This window comes from Papio anubis, chromosome 7 (genome assembly GCF_008728515.1).
Source record: "Papio anubis isolate 15944 chromosome 7, Panubis1.0, whole genome shotgun sequence".
NCBI lineage: Eukaryota > Metazoa > Chordata > Mammalia > Primates > Cercopithecidae > Papio > Papio anubis.
This window is the reverse complement of record NC_044982.1, coordinates 44,444,552-44,468,819: the sequence shown is the minus strand read 5'-3', so window position 1 is coordinate 44,468,819 and position 24,268 is coordinate 44,444,552. Positions and strand designations below refer to the sequence as shown.

The following is a 24,268-nucleotide window of genomic DNA, read 5'->3' as shown; positions in this document are numbered from 1 at the left end:
TTATCATTTTACATTTTCACCAGGAGTGTATGAGGGCTCCAGATGCTTTGCTTCCTTGACTTTGATATGTTCAGTTTTTAAAAATTTTATCGATGGCAAAGACATGGAATCAGCCTAAATGTCCATCAGTGGTACACTAGATAAAATGTGGCACACATGCACCCTGGAATACTATGCAGCCATAAAAAAGAATGAGATCATGTCCTTTGCTGGGACATGGATGGAGCTGGAGGCCATTGTCCTTAGCAAACTAACACAGGAGCAGAAAATCAAATACCACATGTTCTCACTTATAAGTGGGAGCTAAATGATGAGAACACATGGACATCTAGAGGGGAACAATACACACTGGGACCTTTGGGAAGGTGGAGGGTGGGAGGAGGGAGAGGATCAGGAAAAATAACTAATGGGTACTAGGCTTCATATCTGGGTGATAAAATAATCTGTACCAAAAAAACCCCATGATACAAGTTTACCTATGTAACAAACCTGCACACATACCCCTGAACTTAAAAGTTAAAAAAAGAAAAGATTTTTTAAAATTGCCCTCAATTCATCGATATCTCATGTGGTTTTACTGTGTCTTACCCTGATGATCACTGATGTGGAGCATCTTTCATTTGTTTATAGGCCATTTGTACACATTAATTTATGAAGTGTCTAGATTTTTAAATTTTGTTAGTTGTGTTATTTATGAGTTATAAAGGGTCTTTATAAATTCTAGATAGAAGCCCTTTATTTTCCCTCAGTCTGTGGTTTGCCTTTTTGTAAATGACATTGTTCAAAGAACAGAAGTTTTTAATTTTGATGGAGTCCAACTTAGGACTTTTATTCTGGTCTGGTTCATGCTTTTGTATATTCTGAGGTCACAAAAGATTGCTCTGAAGTTTTTCCCTGGGTGTTCTATAGTTTAAAGTTTTACAGTTAGATTATATATATGTAGATCTACATATATACAAATTAATCAAAATCATATATATGTGTATATGTATACACACACACACACACACACACACTCCATGTGAGATAGAAGGGTTGATGTTTCTTTTCCCAAATAGATACCCATATGCTCAAGCATCAGTTTTCGAAAATACTTTAATATTGAATTACATTGGCACTGTTGCGAAAAAATAATAGAACATACATGTGTGGTGCTATTTCTGGACTCTCTGTTCTGCTTCATTGATTTATTGATCTATCCTTATAGCAAGTTGTCTTGATTTAGTGTGCTATGTAATAAGTCTTGAAATCAGATAGGTTGGTCCCCCTACTTTGTTCTTCTTAAAAATTATTTTGACTATTCTAGGTCCTTTATGTTTTCTTAAACACTTCAGAGTCTACTTGTCAAATTTGACAAAAATGTCTGTTTGGATTGCATTAAATCATTATACTGGTTGAGAGAAATTAGCATGTTAACAATATTGAGTCTTCTATTTTCTCTCAGTAATATTTTATTGCTTTTAGTGTGAGAGTTTTGAATGCTTTTTGTTAAATTTATTTCTAAGTATTAGTGCAGTTTGATGCTCTTTCTAAATGGAATTTTAAAAAATTTCATATGTAATTTGTTACTAGAATATAAAAACAGAATCGATTTTTATATAATGACCTTGCCAAATTCACTAAGTAGTTCTCGTAGTTGATTTTAGCTATAGGGTTTCAGTAGATTCCCTACACTCCTTTTCTTTCAAGATTGAGAAATATCCATAGGATGGTGAATTTTTTTTTTTAATCAGAAATTGACAATAAATTCTGTCAGCATTGTTTTCTGTATGAGTTGAGATGATTATTTGGTTTTTCTTTTTTATTGTGTTAATTTGGTGAATTGCGTCAACTTTAGTATCTTAAACCAACCTTGCATTTCTAGGGTAAACCTTATGTGGCCATAATATATAATCCTTTAAATACGTTATTGGATTTCTTTTTTTAATATATTGCTGAGGATTTTTTATGACTATAATCATAAGAGATATTGGTATATGATTTTCTATACTGTGTTGTCTTGTTAAAAGGTGTTTAGGATTATGCTGACCTCTTAAAATGAGTTCAGAAATGCTCTTTCTTTCTCTGCTTTCTGTAAGAGCTGTGTAGAGATTGGTATTATTTGATATTTATTGAACTCTGTATCCAAAAACTGAAGAACACTCTTTTCAATTGCACATCACTATGATCAACTGTATGTCAAGGTACGGAGATAATAAAAGGTATAATATTGCATTGTGGGGTTGATAAAGTGTGAGGTTAAATATGAGATAACAATAACACAAAGGAGAGGGGAGGTAAATTATTTATACTGTTGCAAAGTACAAATCATTGTACCATGGTATAATATTGTATAGTGCAATGTATAAATTTTGTAAATTGATATAACACTGTCTTAAAATAGACTGTGATTCACATAGGACACAATCTCTAGAACAACTGTTGACAAAAGAAAATGCAAATAGGTATAGCCAAAGAACTTAATAGACAAATTAAAATGGAATTTTAAGCGAACAGGTTATTAACACATATATAAAGTAGTAAGAGCAACTGAAGATGAAAAAACAGATGCAACAAATAGAAAACAAACAGCAAAATGACATACCTAAACCCAACAATGTTCATACATTAAATGCAAATTAAATAAATTCTCACTTGAAAGTACAGATTGTCAAACTGAAGAAAAAAGCAAGACCCAACTGTATTATAGCTATAAGAAGCATACATTAAATATAAACACAGACGGGTTGAAAATGAAAGAATTAAAAATATGAGTTATGCAAACTGAGAGCATAAGGAAGCTAGTGCAGTTACATTAATATCAGACAAAGTAGACTTGAAGACAAGGAGTATTAGGAAAAAGAAAGAAGTATGTTTTATAGTGGTAAAGTGGTCAATTCAAGAAGACACAAAATTGTAAGTGTGTGTGCACCTATTAAGGGCTTCAAAATACATGAAGGAAGAAGTAACAAACTAAAAGAAGAAATAAAATTTCAAAATAAAAGTTAGAGATTTTAACACCTCTTTCTCAGTAGCTGCTAGAGCAATGAAAAAAAAAAAAAAAACCCAGCAAGTATATATATAATCTGTGTTCCTTTCTTTCAGAAATTGGATCTCCTCCAATTTCTGCCTGCTCTTGCTCACCATGCCTTCAAATAGTTGACTTAAAAAATGTTGTTGTGAATTTATAATTTTTACTTGTAGAGGGGTTAGTTTGAATCACTCTGCCATTGTCAGAACTGGAATTTTCAATATTGTAATTTGTTTCCTAGTATAGTGCTTTGTAGGTTACTAATTGTAATGGAAGATTTTCTGTTTGACTCACTCATATTTAACTATTACAAGTGCCATTGCTTTGTTCATATGTGAAATGGAGTTGTCAAAACATCTCATACAAGGTTTGGGTGACAAAACAGATGTTTGCAGGGGGACCAGATGTTGATCTTTTTTCTGCCACTTACTAGCTATTTGATTGTAAAGTAGCCTCAGCCTTAGTTTCTCTATTTGCGGTGGGGATGAGGGAGAATGAAGGAGTTGGTTTACATCAACGTTTTTAAAACTTAATGTGTCAGAGTCTTCCTTCTCCCCCCAGCGTAATCTTATAAAAATATAAAGCATATTAAAACAAAATAGCCCTGATCGAAGAGAGTACAGAGCCCAACCTGTGTATTGCATCCCTTATACACCTCCATGTCTACACTGGCATTGAAGCTCCTTTGGGGAACCTCAGACTTCCTCAGGGAATAGTCTCAAAAAAAAAATCAAGACTGGGTAATTTATAAAACTATTTTCCCAACCTGTTTGAGTCCAGGAATGGCCAGATTGTGCTTTTAGAAATGTGGCCATTTTTCCTAGGGACTAATGTGGGCAGTTGTCATCTTGGACCTCCCTTCTGCTTTTTCTTATCCTCATTTCTATCCTTATCCAACCAACATGGGCAGCCATTTGCTGTGGATATTGGAGAAATCTCATATCTAAGGGATTTCCTGAAATTGTAGTTGAAAGTAGCACTCAGGTACTGCACCACTGAGCACAACCCACCCCTACCTGTCTCTACTTCCCATCTATTCAGTGTGAGCAGTACTTGCCTCCACCGCATTGCTCCTATGTGGGAGGAATTAATAAGCTTGGCGCTGCTCTGATCATTTATAATTTTTTTCTCCATGTCTAAAGTAGCAGCAGACAGGCTCAAGAAATCCTCTCTTTGCATTGCCAGTTGGTAATTTTGCTTCCTTAAAAGAAGCAACAAAATGAGCAGGTGTTGGGCACTTCCCACTTCCAGGCAGTGTTGTTAGCTCCTACAGAGCACTCCACCTCCAGGCTTGGGAAAAAGCATTGTAAGGTAAGGTGGGAAGTACAACCCACGCTATCAGCTTTATCTCCTCCTGCCCCAGCCCTTGTTTTTTCCACCCTTCCACTACAACAACCCTAATGGTAAGTTCTCAAAGTCAGACCCTGGGAGAGGGCACATGCTTTCCTTTGCATATAAATGCCAAGCTGGAGAAAAGGATTTCCACAAAGGGCAGTGACATGGTGGGGGATGCTGATGAAGATGATGAAAATAACAATAGCAGTTAAACATTTAAAAAGTGTATCATATGCCAGACATATGCTAAGTGCCTTTACGTGATTTATCTCATTTAGTCTTCTCAACAATTTTAAGAGGTAAGGGATATAGAAATGAGGACGCTGAAGTTTAGAGAGATTAAAGGAACTTGCTTAGGTCCCAGATTTGCAAATGTAATATCCCAGTTTTAAACTCTGTCAGCGTGGCTTCACATTCTGCGCTCTTAACCACTCTAACAGTGGCTGATACTACTCCCAACAGACAGTTTCTGTCATACTAAGACCCCACCATCCTGTCTGTTTGGAAGATAGAGATGGAATTTCCTCTGCCCCTCCTTAAACTAGAAGAAAATGATTAAAAATTAGAGATGAACACTCTGGCTTCCTTGCAATAGGAACTTGATACTGATGGGTCATTTTTGGATGCCTCTTTGACTGTGAAAGTCATGAACTGCCTGCCAGCCCAAGAAGCCCACAGCAGCACCTTGATTGTGTGTTCATAAAGGGATGAAGCTGCTGGAGTACATGTATCAGAAAGATTGCAGGAGAGTCAGTCTTCTCTTTGGTGGCAGATGTTTAGATGATATCTGAGATATGTCTGAATTCTGTGATTGAGTGAAATGAACAGTCTTTCAGCTTCAAGGTGTATCCACATTTATGAAAATTGTGTAACTTTTTTTCTGTCACATTAGCAAGTGAATTGGATGAAGGTAAATTAGATAAAAAGATAAAATAAAAATTTCTATTGTCTTATTTCCTTGGTACTTAATTAGAAAGGGATTTCAACTTGGTATGTATATGATGCTTCAGAAGATGCTAACTTGTTGTTGAAATAAGTGTCACAACTTAGAGGAGACCTTGTGACTTTCAAAGATTAAGTTAAATGAAACCCACATCAGCTATTTAGTTGGTAGCATAGATACATTGAAAGGCAAGTAGCTGGGATCTTGCAAATAGACAAGAGCCAAATTTTAAATTTGAAAACAAACAAACCAACGAACAAACATTGGGGAGAGATTGGAAAATGCTGTGGAAAAACCATTGACTTGGAACATGGTAGACTTTAGATTGGTCCTGGTTTGGTGTGATGGTGGGCAAATCACTTCAGCTTTTTGGCTTTGGTTTTTCTACGTGAAGTAGAGGGAATAGATGCTCATGAAAATCTTTTCCAGCCCAATGTATGTAATTTTATTTTCCTGGTGATAAAACACAGTTGCATCCATTTTGTCCAGAATTTAAGAAGTTTTTTCCATGGGGAAACAGATGGTAGAGGGAACGTAGTGGACTATTAATAACATGGACTTCGGAGCAAGACAGCTTGGGTTTGAATCTTGGCCCACTGCTTTTAAACTGTTATGACTGTGGCAAGTTATTAACCTCATTGTGCCTTAGTTTCTTCATTCATAGCCTGGGGATAATAATAGTACCTACTTCCTTAGGTTATTGTGAGAGGTAAATAAGTTAACGTGTGTCAGGTAGTAGAACAATGCCTGGCATGTGATAAATGCTGCATAAAGGATTGCTTTTATTACTGTAACAGTGCCACTATTGACTTCTATTGCTGCTCAGTGGCCTTTGCAAGATCTCTTTGCAAGAGATCGCAGGTTTCATCTTTAGACTGAGAATTCCCTGAGGTCCTTGGGGAGTGAGGCTTAGAATAGCACGTGCAGATGTATTTATAATCCCACAAGGAGCAATAAGCCTGTATGCACTCACATCTACACTACTACTGCCCTTTTCACTGCTCTGCTCTTCCTTTATCCATCACAAAGAAAGCACTCTTGACAGGTGTCAGGGTGGAAGCAGGAGAGCTCCCTGAACCTTGCTATGAGGAGTAAGCTAGATAGGGCTCTAGCTTCCTAATGCAATGAAATCTGATGATATGCACAGTGGTTAGGGACATAGATGCTACACCTAAGTCCCAACTTTGGTAATTTCTTAAATTTGTTGCCTTATGACAAGTTACTTAACTTTTCTCTGCCTTTCGTTTCTATCTATATAATCATAATATAATTCCTACTTCATGGAATGGGTAGATGCAAATTCCCAAGAAGGTAACTGGTTTATATGTTTAGTATATGGGAAATGTTATAAGTACTGTATGATTGTATATCAGGCAAGGAGAATTTTTGCTCTGTGGATGATCAATGCCTCACTAAAAAAAATCAAGAACTAAATGCTAATAAATTAGTTGCAATTATTTTATAGATAGAAAGATATCCATGCATTGACTAACTCATTTGAAATGGATGACTTATGACTACTTAAATTTTAAAAATTGGCCTAAAAATATAAATTAGAATGGAATCTCAGAGTTGGAAAACACTCCAATTGTTGTCTAATCCAGACACCCCTCACATGCATGTATCTCCCCAGGTGCTTAGCTGGTCCTGTACTCTAAAGGTGGAAGTAGTTTGATTTTGTTCCTGTTGTCTCTGGATCTCGCCTATTTGCAATGGTCCATCCCATCCTAGAGTGCTATGCCCAGCACATGGAGGCATGAAGAGACTGGTCATTATGGTGGTTTTCTGATGGGATGGTATTTGCATAGCTTATTGGAGTAATGCTGAGAAATCTAGTCTCTTCTGACACTTAGGTTTTCAGGTCCTGCTATGGTGTTAGATGCAGCCAGTAGAGTAAGTGAGATGACAAAGATGTACTCTTACGTTCCTGGAGAAGCTGCTCCATGAAAGAGAAGATCAGTAAAAAACAAATCAAATGTTGATGCGTGTCGGGGAAGTTTGGAGCTGGAGAATTTTAGAGCTAGAAAAGACCTGGGAGATGATCCAGACCTTTAACATGATCCAAAAACAAGGCATAAGAGAGGTTAAGAGACTTGGCCACAGGAGCTCCACTAGTTAACGTGAGTACACAGAGTGAGAGTTCTTTCCACCGCCTCTCTCTGATTCTCCAGCACTCTGATTAGAAATGTGGGTGCTAGAGACTGGCTGCTTTAAATCAGATCTTGGTTCTGCTCTTAATTGGCAGTGTGATCTTCTGCCAGCTGTGTACTTCTCTCTGCCTCAATTTTCTTACTTGGAAAAATGGAAATAATCATAAAGGTTTTATGTGTAAGGCACTTATGACAGTGCCTGACGCATAATGAGCACTCAGTAAGTGTGTTATTATTGCTAGTCTTCCAGAGAACCCCAGGAATGTCAGCTCTCAGACAAGCCAGAGAATACATGTTTTGACCAGGCTGGTGTTTAAAAGTATTTTCTCTCACTTGAAATATGGCGCTTTATTCCTTCCTGGCTTCTGATTCAGAAGTGATCTTCAGGACCCATCTGTGAATGAACAACCATATTCTTCTCTGGAATCACTATGTGACTTTGGGATATAAAATGATTAAAAATTATTCCCCATTATTTGTGGTTTCCAATTCACATTCAGCAAATATTTACAGAGTAGTCTGCTGTGTGCCTGGCTTGGAGATAGGGCCTGGATGCAAAGGTGGGCAGTCTGATGTGCTCCTCACCCTCATGGTATATATGCAGGTTAGGTGGGGCAATTTGCAGTTAGATAGGTAATGCTGCCATGGCATGGGAGGGAGCACTGACAAGAGAGAACAGAAAATTGTTTTACAGCACATGCAGGGAGGTCTTAACCTGATGTAAGAGGTCAGGGAAGGACTTTCTGGAAGAAGTGATGTCTAAGCTGAGACCTCAGTGATGAGTTAGATTCCTGACTAGTGTATATAGGGGCTGGAGAAGAGTATTCTAAGCACGGAGAACTGTGTGTGTGTGTGTGTGTATGTGTGAGTGCATGGATATACACTCAGGCTTAGGAGAACTCTGGGTATTCACCAAGTCATTCAATATTTAACAAGTGTTTATGAACTACTTACTATGCAGCAGGCATTGTTTTACATATTGAGAGACATCAGTTAACAAAATAGGAAATATTCTTATTTTCATGGAAGTTATAGGGGAGAACAGAGAACTAAAGCTTAGTGCTATGAAGACAACTACTTAAGGGAGGATGTTCAGGGAGGACTGTAGGATGAAGTGCCAGTCAAGCTGAGACCTGCGATGTGAAGGAGCCAGACATGTAAACACCTGGGGGAGGCAGAAGGAACAACAAAGTCAAAGAGCTCAACAGCAAGAACAATCTCGGCCTGTTGGAGACACTGAAAGAGGGCCCGTGTGCTGGTATATCAAGGTGTGGGAAAAGTGTATGAATAATTCAAAGGGTATTTCATTAGGAGGGCTGTTATCAAAAAGATAAAAGACAACGTGTGTTGGTGAGGGTATGGAGAAAAGGGAACTCTAGCACACTGTTGATGGGAATGTACATGGTTGCAGTTGTTATGGAAAACACTATAGAGGTTCCTAAATAAATTAACAATAGGCTGGGCATGGTGGCTCACGCCTGTCATCCCACATGACAGGAGGCCCTGGCCAACATGGTGAAACCCTGTCTCTACTTAAACAAACAAACAAAAAAACCTGGGTATGGTGGTGCATGCCTGTAATCTCAGCTACTGTGGTGGCTGAGGCACGAGAATTGCTTGAACCTAGGAGGCAGAGGTTGCAGTGAGCTGAGATCGCGCCACTGCACTCCATCCTGGGTGACAGAGTGGGACTCTGTCTCAAAGAAAAGAAAAAAGAAAAAAAATTAACAATATGCTATATGATCGAGAAGTCCGTCTTCTGGGTATATACCTCAGGAGCTGAAATCACTACCTCGTAAAGATATCTGCACTCCCATGCTCACTGCAGCATTATTCACAGTAGCGAAGATAAGGAAACAACCTGAGTGTCCGTCAATGGGCGAATGGATGAAGAAATTGTGGTACATAAATATGCCTTAGAAAGGAAGGAGATTTTTATATTGACAATGAAAAAACAATTTAAAAAACAAGATCTGTCGTTTGCCCTAACATGGATGGAACTGGAGGACATTATGCTAAATGAAGTAAACCAGACACAGAAAGAGACATAGTGCGTCATTTCACTTATATGTGGAATCTAAAAAAAAAAAGTTCAAATATACAGAAACAGAATAAAACAGTTACCAAGGGGCAGGGGGCAGGAATAGGGATGCATGTCAAAGTATACAAAATGGATATGCAGGATGAACAAGTCTACAGATCTAACCTACAAGATGTGGATTATAGTGAATGAAACTGTATGTCATTAGGGACTTTTGTTGAATAAGTAGATTTCAGCTGCTCTTGTTACACAAAAAAGTAACTATGCGAGGTGATAGATATGTTAATTTGCTTCACTATAGGAACCATTTTACTATCTGTATGTATCCCATACCCTCATGTTGTAAACCTCAAATATATACAACTTATTTTTAAAAATCAATAATTCAAAGGTTGGATTGTTGATGCTGAGAAAGATTCAGAAAATTTCTCAATGGGTTAAAACACACACACACAATGAGTCTCTTTTCTTTTCTTTTCTTTTTTTTTTTTTGAGACGGAGTCTCACTCTGTCTCCGAGACTGGAGTTCAGTGGCGCAATCTCAGCTCACTGCAACCTCCGCTTCCTGGGTTGAAGTGATTCTCCTGCCTCAGCCTCCCGAGTAGCCAGGATTACAGGCACCTGACACCACACTTGGCTAATTTTTGTATTTTTTTTGTAGAGACAGGGTTTCACCATGTTGGGCAGGCTGATCTCGAACCCCTGACCTCAAGTGATCTGCCCACTTTGGCCTCCCAACGTGCTGGGATTACAGGCATGAGCCACTGCGCCGGGTGGACTCTCTTCAAAACTGGAAAGCTTTTGGAAAATCGTGTTGTAGATACTCCTTCTCCGAAGTAGGGATTGGCTATGTGTGTTTTAATAAATGAGATGAAGAGCATACATCCCATGGTCGTTGACTAGAACTGCATATAAGACAAATGTGCTGATATACATTCTGTTTCCAGTTATGAACACATTTAAGCAACATAACAAATTAGCAGGGCTGCCTGGCTCAACATGAGAGTTCATTATGATGACTATGGGTGTCCCAATGATTTCTGTTGGGTTCTAGCTTTATACCGTATTTCTGATTGCCTTCAGGAGCATTCTTTTCTTTGGATTCAAATTTGTGTTGCAGAAGTGCTTTACATTGTTTTCTATCCAGTTTGAGCGTGCCTTTGTTCAAGCTTATTGTCCATGTTCTTCTCTTCTGTTTTCCCGGAGAGTCTATCTCTGTATTCGCGCACATAGGCCACACAGGAGACTCATGGCTCTTGTTTACTCCCAGTCAACAGCTTTGGGGATGACGAAGAGCTGTCCACATCTTCCGACAGTGACGAGGAGGTGATCAAACAATTTGAGATTTCCGTGTCCCGGTCCCAGAGTTTCCGTTCAGTGACATCTGAGAAAGGAAAGCAGACAGGATTGGAGCAGAAACCAAAATTCAGCCGTTTGTTGTTGACACACGGAGAAGATGGCACAGAAGTATCTGCCTGCGAAGGTATTCTTTGCCTGACACCCTTTCTTTAGACCAGGGATGGCCAATGGTAAGAGCACATCCGAGTTATTCAGCCTCCGCACTCTGCATCTGAGAGTCCGGAAAGGAAAAGAAAATGAGACAGGATGCAGCACATGGAGCAAAGGGGCTGCTTTAAACCTCCCAAGGGGACTGCCATGCAGGAGGGTTGAGAGAAGGAATGGATCAGAACTGCGTGGGTCTCGATACTAGGTTGTGGGACCCCTTTCTTTCTTATCGGCCACTTCTTCCTAAATTTAGAATAGTATTTATTGAGCTTAGCAAATCTTGTTCCCTTTTGATAAACACAAAAATTTCATGTACCTGTCCACTGACGTTGAGAGTCTGTGCCATTTCTCCCATTTAGAATCATAAAATAAGTTTTCCATATATCTATATAACTCCAGAAGATATTTCGAAGCCTTTCTTCTAATTAGTTTGCATTATGAAAGCAATGGGTATTTTTATCTTTCAAATAAAAAAAAGTAGTGTAATAATATTAAATAACCTTTTTCAAACAGCACATGCCCCTGTATCCTTACCCTCAGTCCCTGTAGTTTCTTACACACCCCACCTGCATGAAAATTACTGGGTAAGCACAAAGTCTTATGTCATTCTCCAGCATTATCTTCCTAAATTTACATTTCACAAAGGGGAAGGGATACTCAAAGGTAGGGTGGCCAGCTTGGGATGGTGGGCAGACCTTGTTATAGGTCCTCTTCCCCTCTCTAATATAGACCCAAAGTAACCTGGAGAGAGGATGCAAACAGAACAGTACACTAGTTCTTTGTGGTTTCCCAAGCAAAGGTCAAAGTATCTGTCTGACTCCTTTATGCCCAGAGCCCTGAATAGACACAGCCATCGTAACAGGGAAGGGTCTGTGACGTGTATTTGGTAAAAAAGCAAGAGAAAATGCTCTGCCACCCACCTTCATGACCTGATCTCACTTACCTGAGCTCTCTAACCTTTCCTTCTTTCCTTTTGGGAAGGTGGTCAGTCAAATGAGGGCATAGCTGTAGATGTTCCATGTTTTCAAACCCAGACAGACAAAAAGGAGGGTGCAGAAATTGAGAGAAGATAAAAAAGGAGATATTTTGATTTGAGGATGAGCACAGGACATGCAGACAGAATAAAGAATTAAAGAGCTAGAATTAACAAAAAGACCCCTAATTTTCAGCAGGAATAACTTGTTATCTGTCATGTGGTCTGACTTATTGGCATAAACCAACATAATGTATTTTATTGCCATTCTTTTTAGCTCAAGGTAAATTAATAAATAAAGGCCTTATATAACCGAACCACAACATCAGTGGCCACAGACACTGTCGTTTCCCCACCCCCTCTCTTGACTTTTCTCTTTCTCTGATGTTACATCACAGCATTCCTTTCTCTCCATTGAGAGGGCAAATGTTAGCTAATGAAAGTTAATAGCAGTTGATTCCCTGAGAACAGCTTGTTTAATCCTAAAGCTAATGGCCCCATTTCCCCAAAGCCCAAGTGTCTGGCTTCTGATTTACACAAATGGCTGATATTCTGAGGGTTCTGACAACCATTCTAACCCTTATCCTTCCTGGAATGAGCAACAAATTATCTCTTGTCCTAACTGGTAATTCTGAATTTTAGACAGATGGTGATAGAAAAGGTTAAAGAGGAAAAAAAATCTACTACATTGAATGAAGTACCTGTAGATTTTGAAGAAAATCAGCAGGATTTTCATAGAAATAGCCACATGCCAAATTTTAGGTTACCAGATGCCATGGAAATGTTAACATATTTTTTATTGCTTGATTTTTTTTTTGTTCATCTTTATATCAGTGGATGTTTTTCAGTGGTAAAGAATCATGAAAAGATTAAGCATGCAGCCCAGAGAGGAATTTTTTGGTATGCCTGTTCTCTATTTAGCTGTTTTATTCCACTGTAAACCTTGTTTTGTAAGACCAAATGTAGTTGTAGAAACAGTTCTTCCACTTTAAAAATGCATTCAAAAGTGTTGGACAGTGAAATTAAAGGGCCAAATCCAAGTAAAATCTGAAACATGAATGAGCTATTGGTAGGTTGTCTCATATTTCATCTTAAGTGAAATCCTTCATTCTAGATTCTGTGGTGAGGCTATTTGGAACCATATTCCAGGCAAGTTCTCTTTTGTCCTGTGTATCTGATTTAATGTTATTGCACACTGTCACTGGATTCCTGATAATGTTAAAGAGGGTTTTTGGTCTAAGTGGTCTGGATTGGAGGCTGTATGCAAGGTCTTTAGGCATGAAAGGTTAGTTGCAGAATATTAGTCCATTTCCTGGGGCTTTTTTTTTTTTTTTTTTTTTCCTAGCAGTAACCTTATTTTTGCTTATGGAATAGTTATTCTGAGGATGTTTCCTACAAGCTAGATATTATTACCCTGGTGTCCTCAAAACCAGATCAATTGTCTCCAGAATGTGTACTTAGTTTTGTTTGAGATGGTATATCCATCATGGTTCAATTGGAGAACTAGAACCAGCAGGATTATATGCATACATATACGTACAGAATGTACATGTACATACAAACACATGCACATGCAGGGGTGTGTGTGTGTGTGTGTATGTACCTCAAGAGATTCATTGCAAAGAACTGGTTTATATGAAGGTGGTGGCTGGCTAGGTAACAGAAATACACAGCCCCCATATTTGCAGAACAGGTTGCAGAAAGGTAGGGGGAAACTCTAGGCATGAGCTGAAGCTGTAGTTCTTAGGTTAAATGTCTTCTCCAGGGGAACCTCAGTTCTCTTAAGGTCTTTCAGCTGACTGCTTATGTAGGATAATCTCCTTTGCTTAAAGTCAACTGATTAATCACATCTATAAAATACCTTCACAGCAATACCTAGATTTAGTGTTTGATTGAATAATTGGCGCCTAGAGTCTAACCAAGTTGACACATAAAACTTGCCGTCACAGATGGTAAGCAGAAGTCTTTGTATTTGGGTGGCGATCAGGGAAAGAGGTTTGGGAGTATGAAAAATGTATTTGAATAATGGGGTTTTATTCTATCAAAGTGGGGTATGGACTAAGCAAGTAGAAGAATTTCTCTGTTAAAATAAATTTGGTTGACGTGACATAGTTATGGCCTATAATTTCTGAGAAGCCAGGATACATTTCTCTGACAACAGGCAATTACTTTTGTGCGTGTGTTGAAGGTGACATGATCTTCTTTAATTTAAAGGCACGGGAAGACTGCTTTATGGAAAGGTGAATCACCTTTCCCTTTCCTCCTCCTCGCGACTTGACTTGTACCCCAGATTTGCTTCGCTAATTCATTCCTTGCTTGTCTGTCATGGAAAATGGTTTGTTACGTTAATATCATTCTTATGTTTTTCAGTTATGAATAGCTTTTCAAGGCTTAATGTAGCTTTTGAAAATTCTCTTATTACTGATCTTGGTATTATCACCGTAGGAGTTAAAGTCATGAGACAATTTTATGGGGGTAATTTCTTGGTAAAGTAAAATTTTGTGCTGAAATCCTGCTGGGTTCTACACATGTTGATGGATGACCCACTGTTTAATAGGACATTTTACTGTTCGTATATGTGAGGAATGGGTGTGCTAATTAGAGACTTAGAAGACAATCCTGCTTTACGTTGTAGGTTTTTGCATGTGGAGTTTTCCTTGTTCTGTCATTTTGTGTGGCCTGTTTTTAGTATGTTTGCCAAATAACCAAAAGTCTGGATGTAAAAATGTTGTGATGTCCTATAAAAGTGTGTCTAAGGGATCTGAACTGAATAATTTAGGATAACAAAGAAGATAGGGAACTTTCTCAATGGCCTGCTGTGATTTTACAAAACCCCAAATCAGGAGTCTGAAGTTCTGCCCCGAGGATCTGCCTGAAGATGTTTTTATATGGTCTGGTTGATAACATGTTTTTGAAGTTTGAATGCTTACTATACATGGGTCATATACTCTGGTGAATCCCTGTCACCAACACTCATATTGCCGCATACCTGGCTGCTTTCAATGTTTATTACCTACCTAGACTTTTAAGTTCTCTGAAGGGTTAGTGATAACCCACTGGCAGATAAAGACTATGCAGTAGATGTATGTGGCTTAGTACCATCCAGGAGCTTACATTCTATTAATAGCTGAGGTATCAGGCTAACGAGGGAAAACAATTGCTACCATACGATGTATATGTAAGAGCTTTATGACATAGACTTTGCCAACCCACTCCCTTGTCCTGTCTAAATCTCTAATTTTCTTTCATCCTGGGATGGGGTCTGCTGGAGGAGAAAAGAGGCCAAAGAGATAAGAGATCTTCAATTTCTCTTTGGGCGTGGGAGGCAAATAGTGGGGGCAGCTATTTCTTAAGAAGATCCTGCCAGCTTTTCCTGACCATCTGAGGACAACCTTGACATGTAGGAAGATGAAACGGGATGAATTGGGGTGAGGAGTGCTGAGAGAGAAAAGTGTGGAGACTGAAGGAGGCAGGGAAGGCTCAGGAGTTGTTGGCGCTTTGTATGGGGAGGGAGGACAGACACAGGGAGGGTTTGAGGGGCACTGTGAGCAGAAATACACAGCTAGCATTTTCATAAACGGGTGAGACCAGAGGAATGAGGCATGGTCGCTTGGGAAGCAGTGGAAAATGGGGTTGGATGGGCTGGATGAGGCCAGTTCGGGCCAGGCAGGTAAGCAAGGCTAATATTTATGGAAGGCCTGCTGGCTGCCAGGTGAATATTATTTCATGTGTCCACAGTGATCTTCTGATGGCTTTTATCATTTTTTAGATAAAGAAGCAAAGATTCAGAGAATTTGAATATTGTCCAAATTCTTATGGCAGAGACAGGATTTAAACTCAGATCATATCAATCCAAGACCATGAATCAAGGAGAGAACTTTTTACTCGGTAGGGTCACCGAAGCTTTTTGAGCAGAGGGGAATGTAGTAAACACTGCAGAGAAAAGGAAGCATGGTAAGGTTGGGAGACCATATGATCTTCATATTAGACGACTCTTTTTGCTTTCTAGATCCATTGCAGAAGTCTTGTGGTCATTAGCTCCAGCAAAATGCTGTGTCTATTTTATCCTTTTGACATAAATATACATTCTCTACACTCATATTTAAAAAATATTAAACCTTCTGATACCCCCCATAATGAGATAATGTTCTTTTTCATTTTATGGATCAAGTTTCTTCACTGTATGGATGGAATTATGTTTCTGCAGGTATTATTGGTATGGGTTCTGTTTTCGCAATCTTGATTGTTGTGACTGCAATTACTCAATTTCTCTAGGTAAAAAGGTATTAAAAATAATGCATTTGAAACAGTTTTCTTATTGCAAATTTAGATTTGGATGGAGCCAGCCAACGGCGTTATTCTGAGAATCTCTCCTATGGTGAAGATGACCACATCTCTGCTCACTCACAGTCCCCATGTGAGAGGGGGGATGCCAAACACCATGGCACATCTCACCAAGAGTCCAATGTGGTCCAAAGCCTCAGGCGCCAATCCACAGAGGGCAGCTTGGAGATGGAGACAGCTTTTAATAGCCGGGGATTTGAAGATTCCTATGCCACTGACAGCTCCTCCATGTGGAGTCCAGAGGCAAGTTATTTGTTTTTCATTCTTTCATTGGTTCCCTTTCCCCTTCCCCTCTTTCCACTATCCTTTCTCCTCATCTCACTAAAAAAAAAAAAAAAAAAAAAATTCCAGAAAGGAAGCATTACCTTTATCTGCAATAAATTTTTGTTCAGATGACAAAAATCCCATGCATGTCAATAACAGAATCATAACTATCTCTCAAAATGGAAAAAAAAGGAAGAATGGTTTAAAAAAAGGAAGAAAAAGAGGAATGGTGACAGAATGGATCCAGGAACAGCCAGGCTTTTCTTTTACATAAAGGCTTTTTACAGGCTTAATTTTAAATAATGGAATTTTCAGTTCTTTAGAGAGACTGGTTTATTTACTTCATGGTTTCAATTAAGTGGAGTCTATTTTTATTTAGCCCAAATCTCAAGTTTTGATTATTTGATATGAAAGTTATTTGAAAATGGAACTAAAATGATATGGCCTTCCAAGTGAAATTATACAAGGTATGATGATGTGGCTGTTGCACTGTGAATATATTTGTTAGCTTTGAATTTAACTGAAGGCCTAGGAAACAGCATTAATCAGTAATGGCCCTCTGGCCATTGACACTGCTTTTCATAGTAAATCTCTCATAAAAGATACTTCTTCCAAAGTTCTTTTTCAATTAAAGCTTAGTCCAGAATAAATGTAACAATCAATCCAGAGATATGGCTGGAGGTGATGATGGTAGTAGTTACAATTTATTGAGCAGTTAATGTATGCCAGGCACTGTGATAAGGATTTTACCAAATTGTTTCCTTTTACTGGCCCTTACAGTTATTTTTCCATTAGATAGATCCCTCCTATCATGATTCTGTGACATTGGAAGGCATTAAGGAATGGCGTTTAATACCTAATTTGAAATTAATTTTGATGAAATAAGTCATATACATATATAAACCTTTAATATAATTTGCAGGGATGAAGGAAGGAGGAGAGAGGTAAATGGATTTTATTAGCATCCATTTAAGAAAATAAACAGAATGCATCTCTTGTTAGGACTTGGAGTGTCACACACACTAAATGCTCAAGGTAAAAAAAAAAAAAAAAAAAATCACAGGAAACCCTGTTTCCAAGCCTTACTGCTAACACATTGGTGCGTGTAGGTAGTATCTAAGGGGGGGTATGCACACATATACGTGCCCCTGTGTAGGTGTTTCTGCTGAGGACCTAAATGGTAGCTCACATATGTGGTTTGTGGCTTGTTAAAAAGCAGCCCTTCATATAGAGGCACCCAAAGCCATTAACTTTATAAATTTTGTTTAAAAAAAGAAAAAACTCTGCTTACCCATTAGTTTACTACCAAGCCATATTAAATCCCACACACTAACATTTAAAAAATGCTTTGAATCTCTCACCCAAAAACAAAATAGACTAAACGATTTGCCTGCCTATTGATACTCTGTCTCCTTGGTGATTGTGCCATGAGGCTTGGAAGTGCCTTCTCCAGGTCACCTCCCATTTACCTGCCTGCTGGAGCTTTAATAGAAGCCTCGGTATTGAGGGTACTAAATGTTCTCAGACTCCAAAAATACCCAGACATCTCTGTGTGCTCCATTCAACCTCCTATCTATTTTGAGAAAAAACTGTAATTTGGTGCTCCTACAGTAGAACTTCAAATCCAACACGGAGGCAGTTCCCGTAACTGCCTGCTTTGCAGGCTTAGCTTGCCTTTTAAGAATTGATTTATTTGCCTCTTAGCTGTATTGAGAACTCTGTCTTCCCCTGTGTATCTGGCATCAGGAACATATTGTAGGCCTGTTTGCTTTAGGCCACACAGATGACATCAACACTATCTTACTAAAACAGAAAGGCTTTCAATTTGACAGAAAATCTTTAAACATACATGGGTTTTGACAATTTGACACAAGTATTCTCATCTTAAGGAAAAGCCCAGGATATTAGAGCTCAAGGAATCGTTTATTTTGTCTCAGAAGGAAACCGGTCGTGCAGTGTGACTACCTGTTAGGCGGATGGATTTTTGAGCTCCACTTTTCTCTGCTGGCAAAGGCCCTTGGCTTTTGCCTGCAGACCCAGGGCTTGGCAGGAAAGACAATGGGAGTGTGGCTGGTGATTTTGAGCACACAGGGAGACAGGTGTCCCACTTTTCATCTCTGCTTTCCACTGATTAATTGGTTGGCCTTGAGAAGTTAATTAAAATCTGCCAAATGGGGATAAGAATGGAGAGATTTTTACCTTGCAGGAAGGTCAGATGGATTAGTGGTGTTAACAGTACCCACATGAGGAGCTCCTTCAGTTGCCTAGTGAGAGGTAAAGTGTATTGAAATAATTAATTGCTATGAAAATACCAACATTCACAAATCTTTTTCTCAAATCAACCCAGGCAGGGGCCACAAAGCCCAGTTTTTATGGCCACAGCTTGAATTGGCCTATCCAAAGCCCAGCCGTTGGCAGGATCTGTGCCTTATTCAGAGGCATTCTTAGGACAGTCAGGAGCTCTACTCAGGACTCTCCTAGAAACCTGCAGGTGCAGTGAGCATTTATCTGAAGAGATAGCCTGATACGTAAGTGGAGAGAGTTCCTCATTCACTAAAATACTTTTACCTTGGCATTGAAGTTGACAAAACTAAGAGCTATTAACTAACATTAAGAGCAGGGGCCTCAAAGGATGTAAAAACCACAGATAGTGTGATTCCAACCCCCACCTTCCGTCTTCTCCCCTCTTCATCTTGTGCTCTCTCTCTCTCGTGCATGCTTTCTCTCTCTCCCTCTCTCTCTCTCTATATATATGTGTGTGTGTGTGTGTGTGTATATATAAATAAAAATTGTTATGCCTGAAGGTTTGGGGAAGAAGAAAGGAGACCATATGGTTCAAAATAAGGTTTGGGATTTTGGGATTTTGAGTATTGAATACAAGTTAAGGCAGGCCCGGGACTCAAACTGCCAGGGAATGAGTCCTGGATAATCTTGTCTGTGAATATGATCTGGGCTTGTGGGGAAAGAGTGTGTTATTTAGTCTTTCTAAGCTTTAGTTTCTTCCTTCATAAAATGAAGATATTAAAATACCTACCTCATTACATTGATGTAAATATTCAAAAAGATAATGTTTCTTAGTTGGGTTCCTCAAAAAAACAGAGCCTAAGTAAAGGCTTTGTTCTCTACTTTGGGAGTGCAACCCCAGGGAACAAAAGTGCGAGACAAGGGAAGTAAGGCAGGGAAAAAGGGAGATCAAGTATGAGAATACACAGTTGAATTGGCCACCACTCAGTATGGCTAATTGCTTGATCTTGTGTGTCCACACTCCAAGAAGCTGTGTGAACTGATAGGACAACTGACTACGGAGCAAAAAGTAGACTTTACATATATTAGTATCAAGCAGGATTCTGCAGCTGTCTAAGCCTTGGTGGTCAACAGAAGGACCAATGATAAGAGATGAGAATTATATTGTGTGGGTAGAAGGTAAGACTTTATTGAATTGTTCCAGACTGAAACTACTTAGAGCCCAGATAGGCTGTGCCTTAGGGGAACATGGAACATGAGGTAAGGCCAAGAAGATCTGAAGTGTTTAAGAGCCAGTTTTTGTAGCCTGTAAAGGATTTGATATGGTATTTGGCATAAGAAACAGCATAGTAGATGTTAGCTATTATTACTTATGGTCAGAAATGCAATACAGAGATGAACAAGAGTAGGCTAAAATAGATGGGAGTTTTAGGAAGAGACAAGGGAGTTTGAGAGAAGATTCTGACTTGATTTTTGAGTTGGCCTAAATCCTTGGAGACTTGCTTCTAATATATATACACCAGTCAGTTGTATTCAAAAGTCTCTATAGCAACCACTTTTATCACTTGAAACTAAGTACCTCTGAATAGAAACACTCACGCATGATTGCATGCTCAGAGGAAAGGATATAAGAAGCTTCACTTATTTTACAAGAAATCTAAATTTTCTTGTAGGCTAATTTGAATCTTAAAAGAAAAGGGTATTTATTAGATGTCTACTATCTGTCAAGTCCTCTACCTTTTACAACATCCCTACACAGAAGGTACCATCTTCATTTTACAGTTGAGGAAAATAGAACATGGAAAGGATTAAATAACTTGCCCAGTGTCATAGAGCTAGTAAATAGTAGGCCTGGGCTTCCTAGGGAAATATGAACCCAGAGAACCATGAACTTTCACCCAGACTATGTGGGAAAGTTTCACTGATGGATGCATATTTTGAGGCATTTTATTATAATTTGAAATGAGATCTCTAAATTAGCAAGGTCTGGTGTTCAATTGCATAAATAAGAACTGGTTTGCAATAAGAATCAGTTCAAAGTTGAGTTACAGGTAAGGATCATGCCTTCAGAGGAAAACAGAATTATTTTTGACATGATTTATAATTTGTTAGTGGGGTGGTTCATTATAATAAATGCAGTTCAGCTCAGTTTTCCCAGTAAGGTCATCAGATCTGAGTGGCTGCAAGTAAATTGCTGCCCAAGGGTGACATTCCATAAAGAGAGATGTGTGTTTGAGAATAGGTAGCACCAGTTCAGTGGTGGGAATAGATATTGATGCAGTCTGGCCTGAGCCAGGTATTTTCACATCAATGAAAACCTCACAACAACACACCAGCAAGCAGGCACATTAATGTGCGTTTTTAAGCTTGAATACAGAGAGGCTGGTCTATTTGGCCAGGGTAAAAAAGCTAGTCAGTGCTAGAGTTATGATTTCAATTTAGATGTTCTGGCTCCAGGCTCAGTGTTGCTGTTTACTAAAGGGCTGTGGAGGTGTCCTCCTAAACCCTTGCTGCTCAAAGTGTGAGGCGAGGCTAGTAACATCAACATCCCTTGCACACGTCCCAGAAATGGCAGAATCTCAAGCTCCACTCCAGACCTACTGAGTCAGAATCCTCAGATGATTTAGGTCTACATTAAAGTTTGAGAAGCTCAGCCCTAAACCTTTTCTCTCACGTAGATTGAAAATATACTGAAGCATCACCTTCCTGGGACTCCCATCAAAATTCTTGTCTGTGGAAAACTCTTGCCTGTGGAGAACAGGCTCAGGCTCAACCATCTGTATTTAGGGACACAAGGAAAAGTCTCCTATGGACAATTGCCTGTTGACTTAATTTTAGATTTAGCATCTCAGTTGGTTTCAATGATCCTGGGCAATTGTGCTTTTTGAGAGGCAGTGTATATGAAAACACTTTGCAAAATATAAAAGCTTTAGTTATCCATTCCAAAAACATTCACGAAGGCGCGCCATATGCTAGGCACTGTGCCGTCAAAGAATTCACAGTTTAATGCAGCGACAGACCAGTAAATAGACCTGTCTGATATAGAGGGAATACACTGGCAGTTAGAAAGCAGGGATTCTGAAGGAGCACAAAGGAGCACCAACTGGCCAAAATGTAATTGGGTCTCATCATTTCCGTTTCTAATTGTTTCCTCTGCCTGCAACAGGAACAGGACAGGACCAATTTGCAGGTGCCATCCGGAGTCTCAGAGCCCATCTCAAAGTGTGGTGACCTAGATGTCATCTTTGAATATAGAGCCTCCAGCCAGAAGCTCACAGTGACCATTGTGAGGGCACAGGGCCTCCCAGATAAGGACCGAAGTGGTGTCAACTCCTGGCAAGTTCATGTAGTGCTGCTGCCTGGTAAGAAACAGAGGGGCAGGACGAACATACAGAGAGGGCCCAACCCCGTCTTCAAGGAGAAGGTCACCTTCACCAAGCTGGAGCCCAGAGACGTGGCTGCCTGTGCTGTCCGCTTCCGCCTGTACGCTGCCCGGAAGATGACCCGAGAGAGAATGATGGGAGAGAAACTATTCTATCTCAGCCACCTGCACCCAGAAGGGGAAATGAAAGTGACTCTGGTTCTGGAGCCAAGAAGTAATATAAGTGTGAGTATGTTCAATGGTGCTGCTAATGACGTGGTGTGTTCGAAGACCTGGGATTGTTAGCCCTTGATTTAGTACATTCAGTCTGTGAATTCAGAGACTTGAATTTAATTTTCCTTTTGGCTCTCCTCACCCTTGTAAGCCATGATTTGCACTTCATGGTACAATGAGTCTTTCATGCCTGTCTTCCTGATAACCTGATGGATAAATGCCCTGTCCATTTTAGGACAAGATAGTAGCAGTGTGGTAGAGGGCATGGAGAAGAACAGGGAAGGTGGCTTGGCCTTCTGGTTTGTGGACAACTGATCCTACTCCTCCTACCCCCAATCTGCATCATGATGAATCTCAGAGATGGGACTTTCTGGACAAGGTTCTTCACTGGTATGCTGGGGCAGACTGAGATAGCAGCCCAGAACTTCAGCTGCCTCCGAAACCTTTCATTTGTATTAGTACAGTCTTCCCTCATACCCCATTTCCCTGCTTGCCCCAGAGTTTCAAGGAAGGGTGTCATAATTTACATGTCTACAGGATGGGCAGCTCACTACTGCTGTGGGTTATATGTCATGTAGTATGCCCATCTCCTTTTACAAAACCATGTTAACAGATCAGGGAGCTCTCTAGGCTTTGGGGTCAATCAGTCATTCATTCAGAGATGTTTACTGTCAATTATGGTACAGGCAAAGTGGATGCAGGAAAGAACTAAGCAGGCGATGCCTCTGCACTTGGAGAGCTTGCAGTCTAGTTGTGGCCAAGTAGGCAAGGAAAGAGAGTGATAGGCTGCTCTTGTTTAGAGGATCAGAGAAAGTTTCTCTGAGGTGGTGATGAAACACCAGAACTCACAGCATCGAGAGAGCGAGGCTGGTGATGTGAGGAGGATGAGAGTTCCAGACAGAGAGAACAGCACAAGCAAGCAGTCAGGATGTGGGGTGGCCGGGGGAGGGAGGAAGCTTGTCATATCTGAAGAAGAACAAAGGAGACAGAAAGGCTGGACTGTAGTGGTGGCAGGTTCATCTACTTAAATGTCCAATGATGTCTCAAAATTAACATCTTCAGGCTTGAAACCCTGATTTTTGCCTCCCTAAATCTATTCCACCTGCAGTCTTCCCCATGTTACTTAAAGGCAGTTTCATTCTTCCAATTGCTGGGTTCAAAAATCTCAGAAATCATCTGTGACTTTTCTGTTTTCCACCTGAAATCCTATGGGCTCTATCTTCAAGTACAGCCAGAACCTGGCTCTCTGCTGGATTACTGAAATAGCTGCTCAGTGGTGGTCTTTCCACTTCTGCTTTTGCCTCTACAGACTCTTCTGGACGTGGGAGCCAGAATGAGCCTTTTAAAGTAGAAGCCAGATGATGTCTCATCTCTGCTCAGATCTCCCTTTTTTCTTAATATCTGAGTAAAGCACATCTGAGGTGATGGAGAACAGAATGCACAGGAGATCAGGAGGGATCCTGCATGATAGAGCTGGGGAATGGGGATGATCACACCCATATTTCTGCTTGCTAGGCCCTATGCTGTGTGCTGGGGGCACAGAGTTGAATGGGGAAAATGAGCTAGTGTAAAAGAACTTTGCAGGTGAAAATCTTTCATTTTGTTGAGCATAGTTATGTGCCAGACATTAGGCTATGCACCAGGGACTGAGAGATTTATACGGATTCAGAATTTGATGGGAGAGGCAAGCAGTGAGTGACAGGTGCCACAGTGGGAAGCTTTTATAGAAGCACTGGAGTGGGAGTGAGTCTCACTGAAAAGTAAGCAAATATTTCATTGTTGAATTCTTATCTTCTAGACAGTAGGGTCTGTAAGGCATCTATCACAACCACCTAGCCCTACCGTTTACAAATTGTGTTCCAT

The 24,268-nt window shown here is 39.7% G+C and overlaps 1 protein-coding gene across 1 annotated transcript in view; it reads left to right on the top strand.

The window, feature by feature from the left end:
- SYT16 (synaptotagmin 16) overlaps window positions 1-24,268 on the top strand; it is a 241,183-nt gene that overhangs the window by 187,582 nt on the left and 29,333 nt on the right. The window contains 3 exon segments of the mRNA XM_003901907.5: window positions 10,750-10,962; window positions 16,289-16,545; window positions 21,977-22,417. Coding sequence (XP_003901956.3) covers window positions 10,750-10,962; window positions 16,289-16,545; window positions 21,977-22,417 — 911 coding nt within the window.